Source organism: Aptenodytes patagonicus, chromosome 2 (assembly GCF_965638725.1).
Source record: "Aptenodytes patagonicus chromosome 2, bAptPat1.pri.cur, whole genome shotgun sequence".
NCBI lineage: Eukaryota > Metazoa > Chordata > Aves > Sphenisciformes > Spheniscidae > Aptenodytes > Aptenodytes patagonicus.
In genome coordinates this window covers 132,337,199-132,358,543 of record NC_134950.1, presented here as the reverse complement: position 1 = coordinate 132,358,543, position 21,345 = coordinate 132,337,199, and the positions used below count along the sequence as shown (strand labels likewise).

Below are 21,345 nucleotides of genomic sequence, written 5' to 3'. Positions count from 1 at the left end.
AATAGCAGTTACTGTAGTTATAGGGATGCTGCAATCCTCTGGTACAGTTCCTACTGTAATTTGTTTTGATTCCTAAGGAAAGCACTGGTCCTTTTGAAATTTTGTGGCCTGTAGTACTGTAGTTGATGCTGTTGACAACCTGTACCCATAGGAAACAAATAGTGGTGGAAAAGAGATTTATTGAATTCTGCACCTACCACTCCTGTCAGCTTCAAAAGGAATTATGGATACTCACCATGCCCTGGGCTCAAAGCTAAACCTAGTCATTATGTTCAGAGCAATACTTAAAAAATTTTGAACAGTCATTACTGGTGATCTATTGTATGTAAAAAGTTTCAGAAACATGGCCTAGCTTTTACTGGAAATCCCTTGGTTTTAATTTGGTCTTTCTTTCCCTTCTTCTCTCATCTTGTAGAATGGAATGATTGTCCATGTCCTTTCTGGCAAATGCATAGAGGCAGCGAAGAGTGAAGATGAGAAGGACTTGGTTTTGTGTGTATGTAACAAGAATGCAAATCAGGTGTGGCAATTTGAACGTTCCCATGTGCTACATCAGAGGTGACTGACAGGTCTCTGTGGAGGTCAAGTCTCCAAAATTTAACATTACTTCTGTTTGGGATTCAAGATACATTTCCTGCATGGACAAGAAGGACGTTTGTGTTTGCTGTAGCATGCAGGGAAGTTAGGAAGGTCTCTCCTTTGAAAGCCTGGCTCAAATAGTTGCTGCCAGTTCCTGGTTTATTCAGCTCTAGCTAAAATTTCTATTTATTCCGTGAAGCAGGGAGTAAAGATACTGTGAACATCAATAGATTCTCAACTGCTATTGCAGAAGACAATTAAGTTTGCCCTTTGAAGGAAACATGGAAAGTTGGCTGCCAGACAGCTTGTTTTTAGCATATTCTGTGACTTCTGAGGATACAGGAAAAGGAATATTTGTGGAACTTTTGGAACTGTAAGAGGAAGCCAGCCAAACCAGGATAAGAGTTTAGCCTTGTTTTACAGTGCACTCGACTCGTATAAAACAAAGTAGGTTTTGTATGCATAAAAGTAGTAGATGTTTTCACGTGTAATAGCTAAAATTTTGTTTTCCAACTAGCCTGAGCCAAATTTCTACCCTCTATGAGATTGCACAAAACATAAATTAGCACTTAATTAGGCACTAACTGCTCTAATTGACTTGAAATACCAACAGTCCTCAGCGTTTGGCACACCCTTCCTTAAATCCTTCGTCTACAGTCTAATTTGGATGGGAGAATGAGACTGAAATATTAACAACTTTTTTTTTTTGTTTTAATGAAATTTAAGAACAACTCTTCAGGAAACTTCTGTGGAATATGGAAGAAGATTGAACTAGATTAGAAAAAAGGGTAACAACTTCCCTGCTTATTTTGAAATGGAAAGTATCAGTGGCATCCATTTGCTCTTATAAAGCTATGGGATGAGCTCATTATTATTCCAGTGACAAAAGTGCTGGCTGAAAAGAGCAAATGAAGGGAAACAGCAGGTTTCAACAGTGGCTACCTAGGAAGAAAATACCGGTGCCTACTTCCACTTGCTTGCAGCCTGAGTTAAGTCTTTCACACTGTGAAAGTGAGTAAGTCTTTCACACTGTCACTTTTAGCCAAGATCTTTTAGATTCTTGCTGTCATGGGTCTCCAAGCTGATCCTCAAAAGACAGTAGCATACAAAATTTTCTAAACAAGCTTCTTCTGCAGAGCCTGCATCCCTGCTGACCTCCTGTCTTTCAAAGAAGTGAATGAGAGTTGATGTTGGGTAACGAGAATGGTCTCGTACAGTATGCACTAGCAAAGCAAACTTCTATCAGTATTTTTGTTAGGGCACTTTCAATTTTGGAGTTAAAACCAACAACGATGACACTTTCCAAGAGCCTGCTAAGATGTGGGAGTCTTCCCACATCAGCACCACACCTCATTTATAGTATAAATCAGTCATAACCATATGTATTTATTAAAGGGGAAGGGCATCATTAATGAAAGTTAATTTGTTTTGGGGATTTTTTTCAAGAGACAGAAAATTGGGGTTTTTTTAAATGTACAGCATGTTGTTTGAACTTTAGAGAAAGGAAGGAATAACAGAATATTCTGCTCAAAGCCTTCCAGTCACCTGCTCTTGGTAAATCATAATAAATTGGTTTCAAGCGTATAAAATTGGTTACAACAGAAGACACGAACAGCATTCTGTGTTGTGTTGTCCAAAACATTTCCCAGTGAGGTCTGTGTTTGCTTTGAGTGCTACAGATTCCACACCATGTTCAGGCATCACTCCAGTCACCCTAATTACCACTTACTCTTTCATTGATAGCATCAGAATCTAATACCATTTGCTGCTGTGTCATTTAAAATTTCCTGTGACATTCTTGAAAATGCTTCAACTTTCAGCTGAAAGGATGGTAGCAACTTCTTCCAGAACACCAAGTGATCCCTGATCATATTGCCCAAATCTAGGGTGAGAAAAGAGAATTTCTAAAATTGCATAAAAGCTGAGTGAAATGCTGTTTTAATGACATGCGATGCCTTTGTTTTAAATTATTAGTATGCCAGATTTTTTAATTATGTATTATTTATTACATTTTGGACTCTACACTGGGAATATCATTCCTTCAGCATTTAGCTTAATGTTTAAAAAATTTGTATACGAATATGATAATTGATCACAAGTGGGATTTATCACAAAGAAGAATGAAAATATTTTTGGTTTAGAGAGGAAATGTTTGGAATTGAATTTAAGAGATGCGGACATCCTCATCTTATACTGCTTTTTAACATAATGATAAAAACCTAGAAAATAAGGTTTGCTGTAGATATATGTACAACAGAAAAATATGTTACGTAATACCTCTTCCAACAATAAAATGAAAATATATGGTTCAGTACCATTTAAAAAATAATTGTTATTATACTTGTTGCTTTTAGTAACAGTGTAAATGTGTGCTTGGTTTCCAAGGGAACTAAACTCCAGAGCGCAGGCCAGAAGGGAGCTGCAGTGTGGTCTAGGAGGTCTCTGTACGGGGACAGCCAGAGGACACGGATTGCGGGCCATACCGTGGAGCACACTTCCCTCTAATATAAACGTAACTTGTTATTACACAAAAAAAACAAAGGGAAAACATCTTTCCCCTGTTTTTCCTAGTTTCCTTCCTGTATGCCTTTTAAATTGATTGGTTGGTTGTACCAATATTGTTTCCCCATTGTGGTCATTTACACTTTGCCCCTGTGGTTAGATCCATCAACTAGACCCTTCTCCTCACGTAGGTTGTACAGGGGGCTCAACAGAGGGTCTCTGCTAAGCGTGCTAGTGTGTTTTCCTCATTTTTGCCCATCTTTCACACACTAGCAGACAGCCACGCTTTGATCATGAGCTGGAATTACTTTTAGCTCTGCATTTAGACACGGACAACATTTCAGGTTCCTCTAATTCCCATTGACGGGAGAGAAAAGTAAGAACAAAATGTTTCAGGCAAGAACAGAGTAGCAGTTTTAACTTTGACGGCCTCCGAAGCAGGGCCTCGGGCAAAAGCAAAGGAATTCCAGCGTAACACGAGTAAACATCTTAGAGTCTAACTCCACCTGTTTCTTTGAATTTGGCAACCCCGGCATAATGAATGCTTTGAGCCAAACCCACCCATGAAGCTGAGCTAAAAGGTCAGATTCAAGAACAGGTCACCTTTCGGTTGGCAACGCTTACTAAATAGCGTGGTTTATTCCTCTTCCAGCTAACTGGAAATGGAAGAACATAAAGGCTTGAAGTATTTATTATTCAACTTACTTTTAAACCTAGACCCAGTTGGTGCACCTAACTTTTAAACCTAGACTCTACGGTACTGGCCGTAGTCTGGGGCTTGTCCTGTCAGGTGAAGTGTCATCACTAATGCAGAGAAACAGAATGGCAGCATTTTTCTCCGTGTGTTAACCTGAAGTTTGAACAAGGGGAAGGTTAGAGCAACCCTTATGCTAAATCCTGTAGCACAGAAATGTTCAGGGTATCTCTCAGTCCACGTGTAAGTGCCTCCAGGTCCTCCCTTAGAGTCGTTGACTGAGCTGTAGTACTGTCTGCTTACTAAAACGCAATAGCTTCCATTACAGATTTCCCTAGGAAGGAATGGGGCTATGCTGAGGCAACCAAGACAAGAACAGTAGCAGCCTGGATTTTCATAACAGCTGGAAGGTGACATGTGAGTGAGAGCTTTCAGATTCTGCCTTTGTATCTCGTTTTATCTCCAGCAGTTTGATTCAAATCACGAATGTATTGGAAGAGAATAAAAGAGGAGTGTTTTGCAAATATTGGTAACTTCTTGGCTCATGTTTTTAAGCTATGCAAACTGCACACTTCTGCCCTGAATAAAGTATATCAGTGCACAGTGAAATGTTGTATTTTATTCCTCTTCATTGTGATATGATTGGCTAATGCCTCTTTTTCCTCATGCTGCAGAATAGCGGGTCTGCAAAAAACCCTGTCGGAAAGCCTCCACCTTCATTTAGCCATCACCTAACGGTCTTACAGAAATGTACAGGGGGACCCTGCCTCCACTAACATCTTAGAGGGGGTTTGATTTTATAGTCCTTTGCCATAATTTCTATCGGTTTCAGTGGAAAGGTCTGAATAGGGACTACAGGAGTAGCGTCCCTGGAAAGCCTGATCTCTGGCACACCCTTCAGACAGCTCACAGCTGTTTCTTCACTGGGTGGCTTGGAAGGATACACTAGAAAAACAATCTGGCTACATGACTTGGGATAGCAGGCATAGTGTTTTCTCTGTCTTTCTAGCTGCAAATGGTGTTTTTTTGTAAAATAGCTATCCCACTTGGGGATTATTATGCGTTAGACACACGGGACAGGATTCACCTCTGTTAACTGCAGCCACCTGAACAGTAGTCACAACTAAGCTAATTGTCTAGGCTGCTTCTACTGGTCAGCAGAGAACACTTCCAGAGGTAATGCCTTTCTTTTCAAAGACAAGTATTTAGACAAGATGGGTGAATCACTATCTAGAAGTGCTTGCTTTCACTACTGATTAGAGAGGGAGTCTTAATGATTAATTTAGGTGGCATGTGTAGCTTTTAAACTGGAGTTAGGTGGAAGGAACATCATCCGAAGGGTACCCAGGCTAAAATCCCTTCCAGGAGCCCAACCCCAGTGCCCAGCTCTTCCGATTCCCCCCAGATCTGGCTGTAGGCACAGAGATGACAGCCAAGAACAAACTCCCCTGCTACTATCTGCAGTTTCCTCCAATAAGCTTACATCCAATAGCACATTTTTTTCAAGACAGCTTCTTTGTTCACAAAGAGAGACCCCACTGTGTAGGATGCTGTGTTACAGCATGACCTGGTCCGATCAGAGTAAGAACTTAAATTTTCAGAAAAGTCTCTGTAATATTTAGAAGATGTTAACTCTAATATTAATGATAAATCTTCTATATCTTTCTGCTGAGTAGGCTAGAAAGTTACGGCAGATACAGGCGTCAGGATTGTTAGCAAGGTTCTTCTTTTTAGCTTGAACCTAAGTTACATACAGACCAGACTAAAGGCTGAATACGTTATTCAGTTTCTAAGTAGCTACACCGTTACCTTTGTTAAGGTCCATGACCTTTGGCAATACTATCATGATGTTTATTTACACTAACAGTAATTTTGTGTTACAAATTGAGAAGATGATGGTGAAAATAATCCATTTTTTAAAATATGTATTGTATAAAAATACTAAATATATTTCAAAATAATCTGAACTATTTTGTGCAATTATTCAAAAGATTGCTTCCACAAATCTCCATTCTTTGCCATGTATTTATTAGTCTCTCAGTCTTACAGACTGATAAAAAATAACCTAATAATGTCACTTATATTGTTATAGGCATAAATGAGCTTTAAAGGATTACATCCTTTGGTATTATGTTTTTCACAGTATTTTTTCTTAACTTCTTAAGTTACTATCCTATTAGGTGAAAACTGGGGGGGGGGTGCAGTCTCTTTTTCATCATTTAATGTGACATTTACATGAAAAATTTAATCGCAGATGTGAAAGAAAATCAACTTGTACTTTGATGCATCAGGAGTTAATCTCTAAAGATTTTGAACATCAGACATTTATACCTGAGTACAGGCCATTGGGAGGCTGCTTCAAACACAGTGTATTCTGCCAATCACTCTTTATACATATGGTTTGGGATTACTGAACAAACCAAAAGTGCTCAAAAGCTGTAAGCAAAAGCCAAAGCAAAATCTTTAATGTGAAACAGCCTTATGGAGAAGATAGTTCATTGCATTAGCGTCTTCCTCTTTTTTCTGTCCCTTTTATTAGCACACACTGCCTGCTTTGCCCGCTTAGAACTCAAGAGCCAAGCAGTGAACAAAGAGACAGTTTCATAATCAGAATATTTCAAGTGGGCAGATGCATAAAACTCATCACGTCAATTAAAACTAAGCCTTGCAGTAAAATTCTCGTTGCCCAAGTTGTCTATCTAAAACACTGGCTTTTTGTCTTCTTATCTAATTTGTGTATGTGTCATACCCATCAAAACCTCATCATCTGTGGTGCCAAGAGCTGTTTTAACTTACAAATCAGTCAACAAATCATATATCCTGGAAGACCGCTTAGTCTGACTGAGCAACGAATGCTTCCTGAGTTCAAGCAGTTCAGCTGACGGATCACCAGCTGCCGTAGCAAGCTCCCAGACGGTGGCAAGGGCCGCTTCTTCAGGGCAGTTTGCTGTTGATTCCTTTATTTGCAGAAGCAAAGGAAACATTAATTTCCTAGTGTAACAAACTGCGGTCAGTCTGTGGTGTCTGCGCAGATACGCACACGTACAACCGCAGGAACGGAGCCTGGTGCTGATGCTAAGGAAATAACTTTTAGTTTTACATAAACAATGAGCGGTTTCAGCTCCAGTTCCTACTGTTGGAACAACCTCCTGCGTGCAGCCCGTGAAAGCACTCTTAAGATTCCCTAGTGCCAAGAACAACTCTTAAATCAGTGATGACAGGGAAGGGTGAAACAAAATAGGTCTTGACACTGAAAAATAACTTGATAAGCAAAATAAGTACGATGAGACCATAATTTGCTAATTACAAGAAAATGCCTGTCTTTTCTGAAAAATACAGTCTTTTGTACATTCTAATTCAACATTAGACATTGTAACATGATGTTCAGGCTTGGCAGAGAGTGGTAATCCCATTTTGCAGAATTTCCAAGGTTTCTGAGTTCGGTTTGGTTTCTGCGTGAAACAAGACCCAGTGTTCCCTTTACTCTCTGAAACAGAGCTGGGATTCTCACTGGAGGCACGATGGGAGAGGTCCCCAGGCCGGGCTGCCTGTGGCAAGGTGCCGGACTGCCCATGGCAAGGTGCCAGGCTCCACTTCCTTGTCGCCCTATCGTAAGAAAGAACGTTTTCCTCTGGGATGTCTTGCTTTCAACAAGCAATTTTTGATAAAAAAATTGTTTTGCCGGAATTTTCTTCGCCAGCTCTAGTGAAGGTGTTTATAACAATTACATGCTAGCAAAGGCTGCAGACTCAGCAGAATGAGGAAAATCAATATTCAATTTTTAACAGAGAGAAAGAACAGAGAAAAGTGGCAAATAGGAAAGCTGAATTTAATTTCAATTCCCAAGTACGTCCATCCATTTCTTTTTACAGCATTGGAGCACTGTAGAACAGCCCAACAGGGCTACAACGATAACAGCAGCCTCAGGTTTATGTTGCAAGTACTGGCTCCTAATGCACACCTGGCAGGGAAAGCTTTTCTCTACATTTTCATGCATTCAGGCCATTTACTCTCTCTTTGCTCTCCTCGGCACCCAGGGTGATTTTCATCCCTCCCTACCTACAAAAGCAAGCTCTGGAGGGGAAAGGACAAAGCAGGAGGCTGGGGATTAAGGACCCAGAACCAAGTCCTCGAAGCTGTTTCAGCTGGTGGTAGCTGCCCCGCTGTTTAGTATCTTGGCATTTGATTCACTCTTGGTTCCCCCTAGCATTTCACTTGTCAGGTAGATCCGAGCAGCCTCAGAGCCTTCCTCCACAGCTCAACCCTCCCTGCTCTAACTTGGGTGGCATGACAAATGACCTGAGCATCGCCCAAGTGTAAGAAAAGCCTACCTCCCACTCCTCTGGGACACGGCAGGAACGCATGAAAATCTCTCTGGATCGGAGGCAAAGCTAATCTCTTGTGTCCAACAGTCAGATGCCATTCCTCCAGTCTGCCTAGTGCTAACCCATGCTGTCAGCCGACCCACCGGGGGTTTCAGCGACCTGACACTCAGGTCCACCTTGTGAGAATGCTCTCGTGTCAAATACACGGGTACGTTGTGCCTCCTTTCCTTATTATTTTTTGTGCCTCCTTCCCTTATTATTTTTAAGACCTCTAGTGGCAGAAAAAAAGGCGTCTGTAGAGAAGATCATCTTGGAAAGCTCTTAACATGAAAGCAAGACATGAAATACCAGTATGGCCATGAACTCTAGTTCAGTAAGGAACAGCCAGTAAGGAACGAATGTCAAAATGCCATTTCTTTAATTAACATTCTGGATTTTCTCCAGGAAGAGTTATCTCATCTTCTTCCTTCTTATGCAGGACACTGCAAAAGAATAAACTGAAATGGACCTCTCCATTTATGGAGGGAAGTATGCTCTTGAGCTAAACAAGGAAAATTATGGTACACTGATTTAAAAAAAAAGCTATCCTTTCTCCCCTCTGGCACCCCAAAAAACATCCTACTATTCTTCTGAGCACAAGTTGTCCAAATTCAGGGCTGCTACTGCATAACTCAATGAAAGACTAAAGTCTGCCAGGAAAATATCCAAGACATAAAATACATTTATAGCTACCGGTGATAGTTATTTTATGCTTGTCAGTAATCTTTTTAGCAAACAGCTATCCTCAATTATTGATATTTCATTATGGGGTTTCAAGGTGACTCTACAGAGTTGAGATGACAGATTTAACCCCTGATTTTCTGTTTCTCAATAGGAATACTCTTGGCATGATGAACATTGGAAATGTACAACAGGCCATGAAACTCCATCTCTCCAGATAACCCTCATTTTGAGCCTTGACAACAAAAAACTGTTGTTTTTTGTCTGCAGCTTTAGCCAGATCATTCCATTAATCCCCCCCCCCCCCTGTGTGGATCTAGTTCTGCCAGGCCAGCGATTTCCCCCTCTGAACTGAGGAGAATATTAAGCTGCAAAAAAGGCAAGAGCAATTTATACCTACTCCTATACTAGGTCTCATCAGTGCAATTATATTACTAAAAATGTTTAAAACACACCTGCAAAATAAATAGTAAAATGAATAAAACCCCTAGATGTGGACAAAGTCTACATCCAGCAAGTACATAGGCGAGCCGTATCATTTTTTCTTGGTTTTGGCAGTAGAAAGACAATCCTAATGGAGAACACAGGAGAGCAAATAACAGCAGGAGAAGGGGCAGGACAAAGGAGGTTATTTCTCAGACTGTGAGATGTGCAGGTGGGCATTTGTTCTACTGAGACCAAGATTTCTCTTTTTCTGGCTGGACACGTCAGAAATATGCGCAAATCTATACTTGAGGTTTCTTCCCTGCCCTATTTGAGAGGCTCATCTCATTTAGCTTTCTGGTTGCTTTCTGCTGGACTGGCTATAATGAAAAAAATGATGGAATTTCCACCAGCAAAATAACTATATTGTGAACTATGGACGGTCTTGGAATTGTCATTTCTTGGCAGTCATGAGCAATGAATTACAATATGCTACATCTGGGGGAAAATACCGGAAAGAGTCTGCATGGTAAAGATCTGGATAGTGCAAGAATGAGCAAAAGTAAACAGTATTTCACATTGATAGAACACATTTGACAGGTTTAAAATACGACAGTGAGCTCAGTAAGAAAGTAGAATATTAAAACTGAGTAGTTTCAGATGATTTTCTGAAAAGGATGTTTCTTCACAATCATTGTGCCTCCAGGCATGGATGTAGCTCTTCAAATCTCACTAAGGCATTTTGCTCCTCAGTTGGTGTTGCACAACTGGTCAGGAGCACCAACAGTGTGTGGAACACAGTAGGGGTGTGTTCGGGTGCAGCTGATGGTGGGGCTGACAGCCTGACCCCATGAAGCAAGTTATGGTGATTGAGGCTGATTCTAATCAGGTACCTTACATCTGGAGGGTATTGTAATAGAGATTGTATAGCTGCCAAACAAAATAAGTGACTAGAAACAATCCAGCAGTAATGTACAAAAAAGAGAATCAGACTCACTATTCACTGCGTAAAGTCCCCTGAAAAATTAAGTTCTGGGGGAATCAAAACTACTCACTGATTGATGTCAAGTGCCAGCCTGCATGGAGGGATTGTGCAGGGTGAGAAATACTGTGATATTTTATATTGACTTCTTCAGAATGAAATTATTCATTTCATAAATGCTGAATTGTTTCAATTAACACTTTTGGACCAAACTGATTTTTATGCATATAAAATTGCTTCCCCTCTCTCCTCCCTATTTTTCAATTCATCAAGAGATAAAGAAAAAAAAAAAAAACGGGAGCCGGAGCTGATCAAGAGCAGTCACAGAATGTTCCCTGTGGCACTTCAAATACAGCACTGGTCAGGACAGCATCACGATCTTAGAAATCAGGGGTTTGTCTGTGGTTCTGCCTCACCCTGAGCCATAACAGCCTCAGACATGAATGACACCGAAATGCACTTGCCCAGTCTCATCTTTTGGCTGACACGGTGAAGCAGCAATTGAGGCTGAAATATTTATGAGAGAGAGTCATGAGGGGCAGAAAACCCAGAAATGTATTATTTACTGCACATGTCCTTTATTCTCTGTTCATGGGTAATTCATTTAAATTGTGCCCTTCTGTGGGGTGAAGTGGATCTGAAGTAACATCCCCAAAGCAGCCTAAGTTACTCCAGATTTGCGCAGCTGTGGTGGATGACAGGATCTGCCTCTGAGCGTTCTATATTAGCCGTGTCTCACAGGGCTCTCTGTGCCTAGAGCTCCGAGTATCCCCAGCCAGTTTAATCTTCACAAGCTGCCCTTGCAAGGCAACCTGCAAGTGTGTTTACAGATCTAGCATGATAATTTCTTATTCCTCGGGTTGATTAACCTGTCGGAAATGAATGTCCTTCTTCAGACCTCTATTTTTGCAGGTGCTCCTGGTATAAACGCCTCAACCGTACAAAAACGAACTAGACAAAATGTGCAGACGCTTTATTTGGCATGGAAAGAAACCAAGGACACGGCCCTGCTACGGTTGCAAAAATAAAAAGAGTATGGGGAACTTGGCCTTCCTCAATGGAAACTCGACATTTGGGTGGCCCCACTGCAGTCTGTGTGAGGCTGGCAGTCATTGCCTATGAATGAAGAGGCTGGCTTAACCTGGATCGCTATCAAATCCTCCCTCCGTGAGGCCGTGCATTTGGCAGAGGTACTGACAGAAATTCTCTGGCTGAGAAAGCGCAATCAAATCCTGTTAGGCGTAATATCTTGAGAAGGGGGTCTATTAGTTTAAAACACAGAAAGTTTGACTGCGGTTGTTTGGCGTTTTCTCCAGTTGCTGATTTATTTGAATTCTCCTTCAGTTATGAAAATCCCAGACTTGAAAAAACTATCAAGGAAAAAAAAAAAAGGATTTGCAAGAATCAGAGTGTTTTGTAGGGACCAGATTAAATTCTTCCAGTGTGTATCTTCTATACATCATTCCTCACTTGCTGTATGCACAGGGGATAACCATGCAGCTCTAACTGCTAGGTTACTTGCTAGGTTTACCAAGCGAGAAACAAATTCTGAGATTAGTGCCTGGAACAAATAGCTGGGGCGGGGAAAAAATCCTCAGTCTCATTAGCAGGAGGAGCTGGGCCCTGTATCAGTGCATCCCCCCAGACCACCCCACTACCATGCGCTCTCAGTGTGCATATAGAGGAAATCCGCACAGGAGAGGCTCAAGTATCAGCCCTCTCTCCCACTCACCCTTGCTTCCATAGCAAAATCATGTCTCTAGATGGCTAAGCAGCTTGCAGTGGAGGTGTAGGGGCTGCAGAAACGTATTTTGATGCCCAAGGCAGGATGCCAGCTTGGTGTGCCATCACCCGCTCTCCCTTGGGCCTTATGTCAAGGGATGTTAAAAATACGGTCTTGGTTCCAGTTAACAGCAGTGCTTGAACTTCATGAACCATCCCTGGCAGGGAGCATGTTTTGCTGTTTGCCACGTCCTTTTCACAGTCCTACAATGAGCGCTTGCGTTTGCCCGTCAGTGTCCCACTGTGCACCATCCCAGGGTTTGGGAATTTTGCTGTTTGTCTCAACGGGAAACGGATTATGTTCCTGACTCCACAGCTTTTATTTGCCCAAGGAAAGCTCGTAGGCTCTGACCCCAGGCTGTTTGCAAAGCCTGTCAAAAACCATTTGTGTATGGAGGTCGCAGCAGCAAATATCACAGTTAAGGCTGAAAGGCAATTCTATGCCAAGCTCATTCTAGGTCACTAACTTCCTAAGGGTATTATTCCAAGAAATAGCTTTATCTTGAGTAGTTCTGCAAGAGGAGAGAGACCGTGAGGCACAATTAACCCCTTCTTCAAAAGGAGAAGCAAGAATTCTTCACTCTCACACATTCATCACTCATGATTTATTCAGGATAAGACTTTTTTTTTCCCCCGGGCCAGTATTAGAAAATAAAGTTACAAGAAAATAGTAGTTTTGAATGAAAAAAAATATTCTTTGCCCTTTCAAAAAGGGTGCTATTTTATATGTGCATCTTGGGCAGTATCCACGCTCCTTTTAGAAAAGTAAATACAGTGAATTCAAATTTAAAAGAAATCTCACATTGAAACACACCACCAACTCCAGTCAAAGGCTTCACTGCCTGGAAAACTCAGATACCCATCAGGAAAGCCACTGATGTGTCCTTGAAGAAAGCGATGAAGCTAATGTAAGAAGTGCAATATGGCTAATTAAAAAGAACATGGAAGGGAAGTAACAAATTACAAAACTAAATAAATAAAGTCAGCTAAATGATGGGAGGAGAGGAGCATTAACCAGTCTGGGACAGTCCTACCAAAATGCATGGAGTTTGCACATCTTCATCAGCTGCCATTAGAAGGTTGTAGTAGAACAGCTACTGGGAGGGACTAGCAGAAAGACCACCTGAGCTGATGATACCTGACTCAGATCACCTCGCCTTCTAAAAGACACCGAGGCGATGAGCAAGAGAAAGACATGGTTACTCTGAGGCTTAGATTCTAGAAGGACTTTCCCTTAATTAAACATTAGTTCTAAGAGAATGTCAGCCTAGTGCTCAGCAAGTGTCAAAAAAGCACATCAAATGTTAAGGATTTTTGGAAAATAGAAAGCAGAACAGAGAACAAATATCATTATGCCAATGTATGCATGATGCACCTGTGTCTAGAGCTGTGCACAGTTCTTATCTCCCTTCCTCTCAAAAATGGTGCAGGAGAGCTGGGCAAGGTTCAGAGAAGGGCAACAGAGACAATCACAGGTATGGAGCAGCTCCTGTGTGGAGAGTGGCTGACTAGACAAGGACTTTGCAGGCTGGAAGAAGAAATAACTGAGGGGAGGTAAGAAAAAAATCTTAACAGTCATCAGTAGGACAGAGAGGAGAGAGCAGAAAACTGTCTCTTCCTATCCAAAAAGTGTCTTCAAATGAACTAGAGAGCAACGGGTTCAAAACAAACAGAGTTGTCTCTCTTCACAAAGTGTACTTAAATTGTGTAATTCCTTTCCATGGGATGCAGCGGGGTTTAAGCTGTGACATGGATTCAAAAAGTGATTAGACAATTTCATGGAAATATATACTTATTTATGCTATTGAACACAAATACACCAGTCTCAAGAAGTCTATAACTTACAAATTGTGCAGTAGGCTGTTCTGGGGAAGTATCCCCAAATGCTTGCCCTGGTCGGTGTTAGACTCTTCATTAGCTGCAGGGCAGTGCTGGAGATGGGATGCTGGGCTAAGCAGACCCTCGGTCTGACCTGGGACAGCCAGTTCTTCTGCTCTGATGCACTTACCTGTTTTGCTGCCACAGTTCATCTCAGCCTCTAGGAGAGAAGCTTTCTTTACTGGCTCTGAAATGGTACTCTGACAGGTGGTTTCTCTGTATCTCTGCCTCCAGACTGTTTTCATATCTAAATCCAAAGTCTGGTTCCCGTATCAAGCGAAGGGATGTACACCAGAATCCACCAACGTGGTAACACCTGTGCAGTGCACTGGGGGTCACAGAAGCCTCTGCATAATATAAAAAGTAAAATGTATTCTACCATAATGAGAGAAAAGGTACGACAACGTAGGGTTCATATTTTATCTACTTTTTTCTATATTTAATTAAATGAAACGTTAATCATAAAATCTGTCACAAGCTACAAAATCAGTTCTAATCTTTGTTATGGAGCAATACAAAATGATAGATTTATGCTGCAGTATACCTAACTCGGTTGGAGCTCACCAGTCTCACTATTGCCTGAAAGGTAAAATAAATACCGGAAGATGTTTGCATTGGCTTTGCATAGGTACACAATTTCCACAGAAAGAAGCAGCAACAGGCCTATGATCAGAAATGAGAACTGTTAAGCAGTATCTATTTCAGTATGTTAAAAAAAAAAAAAAAACAAAACAAAAAACCAAAGAACTTCCCTTGAAAAATGTAATTTTTTCCTAGGGAGCGTGGAATAGTTATTCTTCCTAAGATTATACCAGAAACTTGTATTTTGTGTAAACACTGTAGGGCTACACACAAACGATCATGCTCAGAAACGTTGCAGCTATTTAGTGTGCTGACGGACTGGAATAACTTTTACTTGAAATAAGCAACGTGTCAAAAAGGTGTTTTCTGACTTGTCCAGAAGAACTACAACTCAGACCAAAGCAAAAACATTTGCCATGGAGCAGAAAGCCTGAAGAGGGCGTTGAAAGAGTGGCTTATGGGTCAGTGTATTGCCAGCTCCTGGTGATTTTACCCGGAGTCTTGTGATAGTTGGATCTTTCCCTAAAGCAACAGCTTCAGCATTCAAACAGCATGATAAGGATCTTAGCTTTGACTTAAAAACAAAAAATGACCCCCACACAACAAAAAAGAGAATCTTGGTAGCAAAATGAAAATATGATCCCTAAAAGCTTCAAAATGAAAGAATAAACTTAAGATACTTTTTTAATACTACAATTTTAAGGCAAACGTAGGATCTTCAGGGGCTCAACTCAAATTTTAAAAGCTTGGTTTCAGCAACATCAATGAGCTGACAAAATCTGTCAGGGAAGTGACTCTGAGAAGAAAATGGGACACTGAAAGCTACACTGTATTAACCACACAACAACTGAAAATATGGAAAAGAGTAAAAAGAAAAGATGCTTAGATAACAATATATATATGGGGCAAATATTCGTGAATTAATTACTACTCCATGAATGCAAATTAAATTACTTTTCCACTACAAGGAAGAGAGCAGGCATAAGACCATAATACTCATGACTTAGTCTAGTTGCTTCCTTTGGAAATGTTTCACCATGACCCGTTATTTAGGGGTCCCAAAAGTTTCCTTCTCAATTACACAGCTGCCAACACCAATATCACACATATTTTGAATTATTCCCTTAGATCACCATATCCTGGCAGAGCTCCTCCCTTCTCTACGCAGAGGAAAGAAAAAGAACTCCAACAACGAGGGCGGACACTGAAAGCGAAGAGTGAGGACGCACAGGGCTGTTCCTGTCTCAGAGCATATTGGTGGGCACTGTGATCAAGGTTTTGGCTCCAAAAAAAAAATACTCCACACAGGCAGAGCTCTAAAGAACTCTCTGAGAGCCCCACTTTCTGCTTGACCTGGTTAAAGGGCTAGATTTGCGTGTTGCAGCACATAACCTAACGCAGAAAATACCAATTTGTTGTTCAGCTGAGGGGTTTTTAGAGAGAGAATTCTTACAGTAGCTGTGGTGACTGCCTGCCCAGCTGGACGATGGCACTGCCGGATGGGGCAGCTCTGCTGCTGACCTTCGCGCACCACCTAGCCTTCGGAGCGAGCTTCTCGTGGCTGGCTGTGCTCAGCGGCAGGGTAAACGGCACGGCAATGATTTTCCACGACATGACGGGAAGGCTGTGCTGGACTGGTGAGCTGCCAAGAATTTTGGAGAGGTGACCTGGCATGCAAACAGATCGAAACAGCGACGGCAAGGGGTGGGAAGGAGTGGTAACAGGTCGCTTAAGCTTTTACCCTTTCGGTTAGTCCCATTTGACCCACTTCCTCCCTGACAGCCGGTGACATTGCGACAGCTGTTTCCCAGCTTGGCACAGCTTCTGCCAGTTGTTGCCTCTGTCACTCACAAGGTTTGACCAGTTTCAGGGCTGATGAGCCCAGCACCTCCACGGTTACACCGGATCCTCTGGATCCTCCCTGTCTCCTCCATGCCACCGCTACTATGGAGAGACATTAAGAAATTAGCATTTTAAGTTACCATGAATCAGAATCAAAGCTATGTCCTAACTAAGCATAAAGAGAAAGCAATCCACAAGGAACTGTGCTAGGAGAAAATCATGGCAAACATTCATTACTATGCTAAGTATCTTGATAAATCCTATTTGTAAAAACATTTCAAGAAGTTTTCAGTGTAACAAATACCTAGCCCTACAGTTAGCCTGATCTGAACATTAAACTGGAATAGAGGAGAGATGGAAATGGGATATGCGGAAACTGTTTTTCTTGCTGACAATACATAGTTGTCAGTTCACTTTCTTAACTGAAATTTTGAAGGTTTATTTGAAATTAAACAATATCTGCTTCTTGGTAGATAGACCTGGTAATCTAGGTAACGATCTTTATTAAACTGATGTTCTGCAAAGGTCATTTTTTTTGACTGGTGCCGAGAATCTAAATAAATCTAAAAATCATGACGGAGGGAAGAAATGCCAAGGTATTTATGTAATGGTCCTTTATGACATTACGACTTCCCCAACATACAGCCAAATGGCACAAGTGCAATGGCTGAAATTGGTGGCCTAACGACCTCGGCTCTTGGAGGTCGAGGGCCTCTGTCATTAACTTCTGGAGCAACTTTTGAAAACTAATCATGTATGCCACTGATATACAGGCACAATGAGCCAAAAGTACACGGCCTTCTCAGCAAGTTTCTTTGAAATGCAAACAAGAATCTGACTGCTCGGAGAAGCCAAGCCTTTTTAGTTTAATGAAGAGCAAATTATCTTCCATTTCTTCCCATAAAATAGTGAGAACAGAGTGTATTGCTTGTTTTCAATATTATATGGGAGTTCAGCGGCGTTTAACAGCGTTAGCAATTTCAGAGCTTGAATATCTGAAGTTGATGTTGTTCCACCCTCTCTAATCTCTAGCAAATATGACTGACTCCATTAGCGTTCACATGATGCTGTTTTCATCACACTGGACTCCTCTGTGCCGAGTCAAGGACCTAATCAAATACATAATCAATCAATCTGCTGGTCAGATACAAACAGCAAGCAAAAGACTTCTTTGTGTGCTACACAATTGCCTTTTTAGAAGACAAGTGAACCATTGGTTTCTACGAACATGTAATACACAAGTAACGCGTAAGGGGCCTGCGCGCTGTGCAAGAGGCTGCGGTGCTGTGAAGAAACCTTGTGACTGAATTCCTGAAGAGGAACGTTTCTGATGGGTTACTCAGATTGCCCTGACTGGTATTTTGGAATTACACAGTACAGAAGAATTTTTAAAAAGCTCTCTGCAATCACTGGAATCAAAAGCTTCTTACAAGTTAACAAAACACAAAAGCGGGCAGCTCTTTGGCTTTAGCATCACTGAGCTTTTATGAAGGATGAACTCAGTTGCTACACAACCCCCCTCCTCTCTGCAGAGCAGAAGGGAAAGCAACAAACCAGCAATGGTTTTTAAACACCTCTCAGATTCCCGAAAGGCAACAAAAGAGAGGTACATGACATCCATCCTTGTTTTGTCTCCTTTTTTGGGGGACAGCAACTACTGCCTTGAGATCCTCGAGACACTGCAATGAGACTTAGTTGAAAGCAATTTTTGTGGGCAAATATGGCCACATCCTTTTCTAAGTCAGCCACAACACTTTACTGTTATGCTGTAAAAAAGCTCCAGAAAAGCAAACATAATGCATACTTCATTAAAGTTTTGATATATACTATGTAACGAAATAATTTTAATGTGCATATAAATTGCATTATACAACTTGGATCCTGTTCCTACTTGGTAAGAATATGCTTATCATGAAACCTTAAGCACTGACTGTCCCAACTGATGTAATAAAGTAATTAATTTTGCTAAAATTACTGTTAACAAAGCCATTACCTGTACCTTAGATGAGCAGGGAACACTGCAGAGTATCATTTGAAAGCTTGTATTAGTACATGCCAAGTAAAATTCAGCTGATAAACACTTTTTACAACCATGTAGGAATTCAACCATATGGAGCGTAGGTAATTTTCTACACCAGTTTCATAAAAGTCTTTATGACAGTGCCTTACCTTCATTAGAAAATGAAATACGGTCAAATTACTTCTTTAAAATCTATGCACCTTTAGAGATGCTCCACCTGGCAATTTACTTCGATGTAATTACTTCTGAGTATGCCTTCCCTGGTGTTCCATTTGAAACTTACTCTACTTAGTTTTATGTAGAAGACTTGTGGAAAAATCCTTTAGATATTTATGCAGTAGAAATTTGAATAGGAGCTTAAATAAGGTTCCTGTAAATTTGCTTTATAGCACCTATCGATAGACTGAAACACTTTCTATTAGCTAACCTGAAGAAATTCCAGTATCGTTACCACAGCAGCAGCAGCAACTCAACACCTTTGGAAATCATTGTGGCTGGTGCACAAACAGAATAAGCAATACCCATTATAACCACTGGTGCAGTTTTAAATATCTTTATTTAAATAGCCAAAATAAATATTTGGAAAGATACAGCTAACCAAAGTACCGCAGCATTTTTTTGAAGCACAGATTATTGAAGTAACATGAGTGCCACCTTCTGGTTTAGGCAGGAAAACACTTTGGGTTGTGCATCTTCCATTCCAAACTTCTAACTGAAGGGTGTAGTTTTTTCCTTTTTTTTTTTTTTTTAAATAATTAGAATGTTCATCTTCAACGTTCACAGAACGTTGTTAAGAACAAAAATAGTTAAATGCAAGAATTCAGTAAGACTTGCTTATCTCTAGTGCCTGGAGCAAAACAACTTTATAAATGCTGCACAAGTATTTTTCCCCAAATTTAACTTCACAGATGTCAAATCCTACTAAAACACATGAATGACCATAATTTTAAATAAATATTTAAATGCAGTGGCTTGTAATACAAGAAGTAGTCTTGGAATCGAGGGACTTTGGAGTATAGTCTTTCAACTCTTTTCTACCCTAAAAAAATTCCTCTTTATTAAGCGAAATGTGTGCATCTCCTATCCAGGAAGCGACAGAACCTAACAAAGGAAGACTGAGAAATTCAGCAAATGTACTACTACAAATGGCACAAAGAACTGCAGCCCATTTTATATTTGCTGCAACAGTCAAATCACAAAGTTGTTGAGAAAATATGGGCAAACTACAATCCACTTTGAGTTGAGGTCCATTTGCACATTGCTAGCTTTGCACGGGTAAGAAGTTTGACTCCTTTTGTTTCATTTCACACAACACCCACAAAAGTACATCATCATTATGTCAGAGAGTCACGTGATAACAGCTACCAAAGCTGTTTCAAAGCAACTGCAATTTAAGAAACAAATTTGCCCGAACTTATGTGTTGCACCTGCTGCAGGTATAAATACAACTGCACCTTCTTTGTGCTTACAGCAGTAAAAACAATTTACCAACAGCGTTGGTTCTGGGTCGCTTCTTTTTCCCCATATTCAGCATGGGCAGGAAGCACGCGAGCCCACATCCTAGGTGATACCACACTGTGTCAAAGCTGTAATTCTGTATGGCATCACGTCATACGGACTTCCCAATTTTGTCTCCCAACATTTCAGCTCCCAATGCCATTTCACACTGATATACACCCACGCATCACCTGCTTTTCTCCATAGGCTAAGAAGCCATCACTAGATAAACGTTTTAATTTCACAACTCTGCACACTTCTCCTCTATATCGACTTCCTGCCAATTAGGATCATACTCCTCGAGTCTTCTGGAATACATATGGCAACTTACATAATTTTTAAAATGTATAACCCTTTTGAACAAAGCCCATTCACATGATGATGTCCCAGCAAGTTCTCATTCAAATTATGAAGACAGCCAGTTATTGCACTTGTATCTCACAGCAGCGAGCACTTCCAGGAGGAGGACCATGTCTCTTTCCGCACTTGCCATCCCCATATTTTCTTATTCTAAAGCAGCAACAGTTCACGATGTATGCATCAGCACTTAATCAATTCCTTGTTTGTCAAAGGTTCTGCAACGACTTCATCACGCATGAACTGTTCCTAAAGACAGCAAGTAGAGTTTTAGTTGATTTTCATTATTTTTGGATCTCCTCTCCCTCAAAAAACACCAGATAACCATTTTGTTTTCTAGTCTAGGTATAAGTGGCATGAATCTGTCTCCCAAAACATGAAAGCCGTAACACGCCTACTAGATAAGAAAAACTATTAGGCTAGTTGACAGGGCTGCTAAAGTCACTTAACACCAGTGACATTGTTTTGTCTGTGTTCCACCCCACACCCACCCAAGCAGGCAGGTTTTAAACCCCAAACACGACAGGAGGAGACGAGAAAAACAAGCCATGAGGCAGGAGCCGTAGTCACAAACAAAAGGGCCACTAGCTCACACAACCCTATCCCATGTTTACCAGGGACTTTTAAAAGCTGCCACTGAGCCTTCCTCAGGGGATGGCAAACCGAAACTCGACTTGGCCGACCCGGCGCCGGGGGAGGCAGGCCGCAACCGTGCCCGACAGCCCTCTCCGCGCACACACCTGGTCGTAAATGACGCGCAGGATCAGGGAGCAGCTGGGGCAGGTGGCCACGTCCTCGCCGTTCTCCAGGTCCTCCTGCAACAGCCCCCGGGAAGGAGACAGTCACCGACTCGCCGCCTGTCCGACCCACAGACACCCGCGGCCGGCGGAGGCGCGAACGCGGCCTAACGCCGTTTCCCCCCCAGCTCCCCCGCCGCCGCCTCCTCCCTGCACGCCCGCCGTTACCCGCGTGATGAGGAAGCGGTCTCCGCAAGGGCACGGGTAGCTGTAGGTCTCAGTCTCCTCATCGTACTCGAAGTCCTCGATCTCCACCTCATCGTGGAAGACCGACATGGCGCCGGGGGAGGAAGAGATGGGACGGGGCGGAAGGGACGCAGGGGCGCACGCGCCGCAGCCGCGCGCGCACCCCGTCGCGTGACGGG

The 21,345-nt window shown here is 41.7% G+C and overlaps 2 protein-coding genes across 2 annotated transcripts in view; one reads left to right on the top strand and one right to left on the bottom strand.

The window, feature by feature from the left end:
* The window catches only part of GALNT15 (polypeptide N-acetylgalactosaminyltransferase 15), a 29,066-nt gene extending 24,682 nt beyond the window's left edge, over positions 1 to 4,384 (top strand). Inside the window, exon 10 of the mRNA XM_076331235.1 lies at positions 416 to 4,384. Coding sequence (XP_076187350.1) covers positions 416 to 562 — 147 coding nt within the window. The 3' untranslated portion in view covers positions 563 to 4,384. The remainder of the gene's footprint in view (positions 1 to 415) is intronic.
* Positions 4,385 to 18,866: 14,482 nt separating this feature from the next.
* On the bottom strand, positions 18,867 to 21,342 carry DPH3 (diphthamide biosynthesis 3). The gene is made up of 3 exons (XM_076331234.1): positions 21,149 to 21,342; positions 20,924 to 20,998; positions 18,867 to 20,432 (listed from the first exon to the last, which is right to left on the bottom strand). The coding sequence occupies exons 1-3, from the start codon at positions 21,254 to 21,256 to the stop codon at positions 20,367 to 20,369; spliced, it is 249 nt and encodes an 82-aa protein (XP_076187349.1). The 5' UTR covers positions 21,257 to 21,342; the 3' UTR covers positions 18,867 to 20,366.
* Between the last annotated feature and the right edge of the window lie 3 nt (positions 21,343 to 21,345).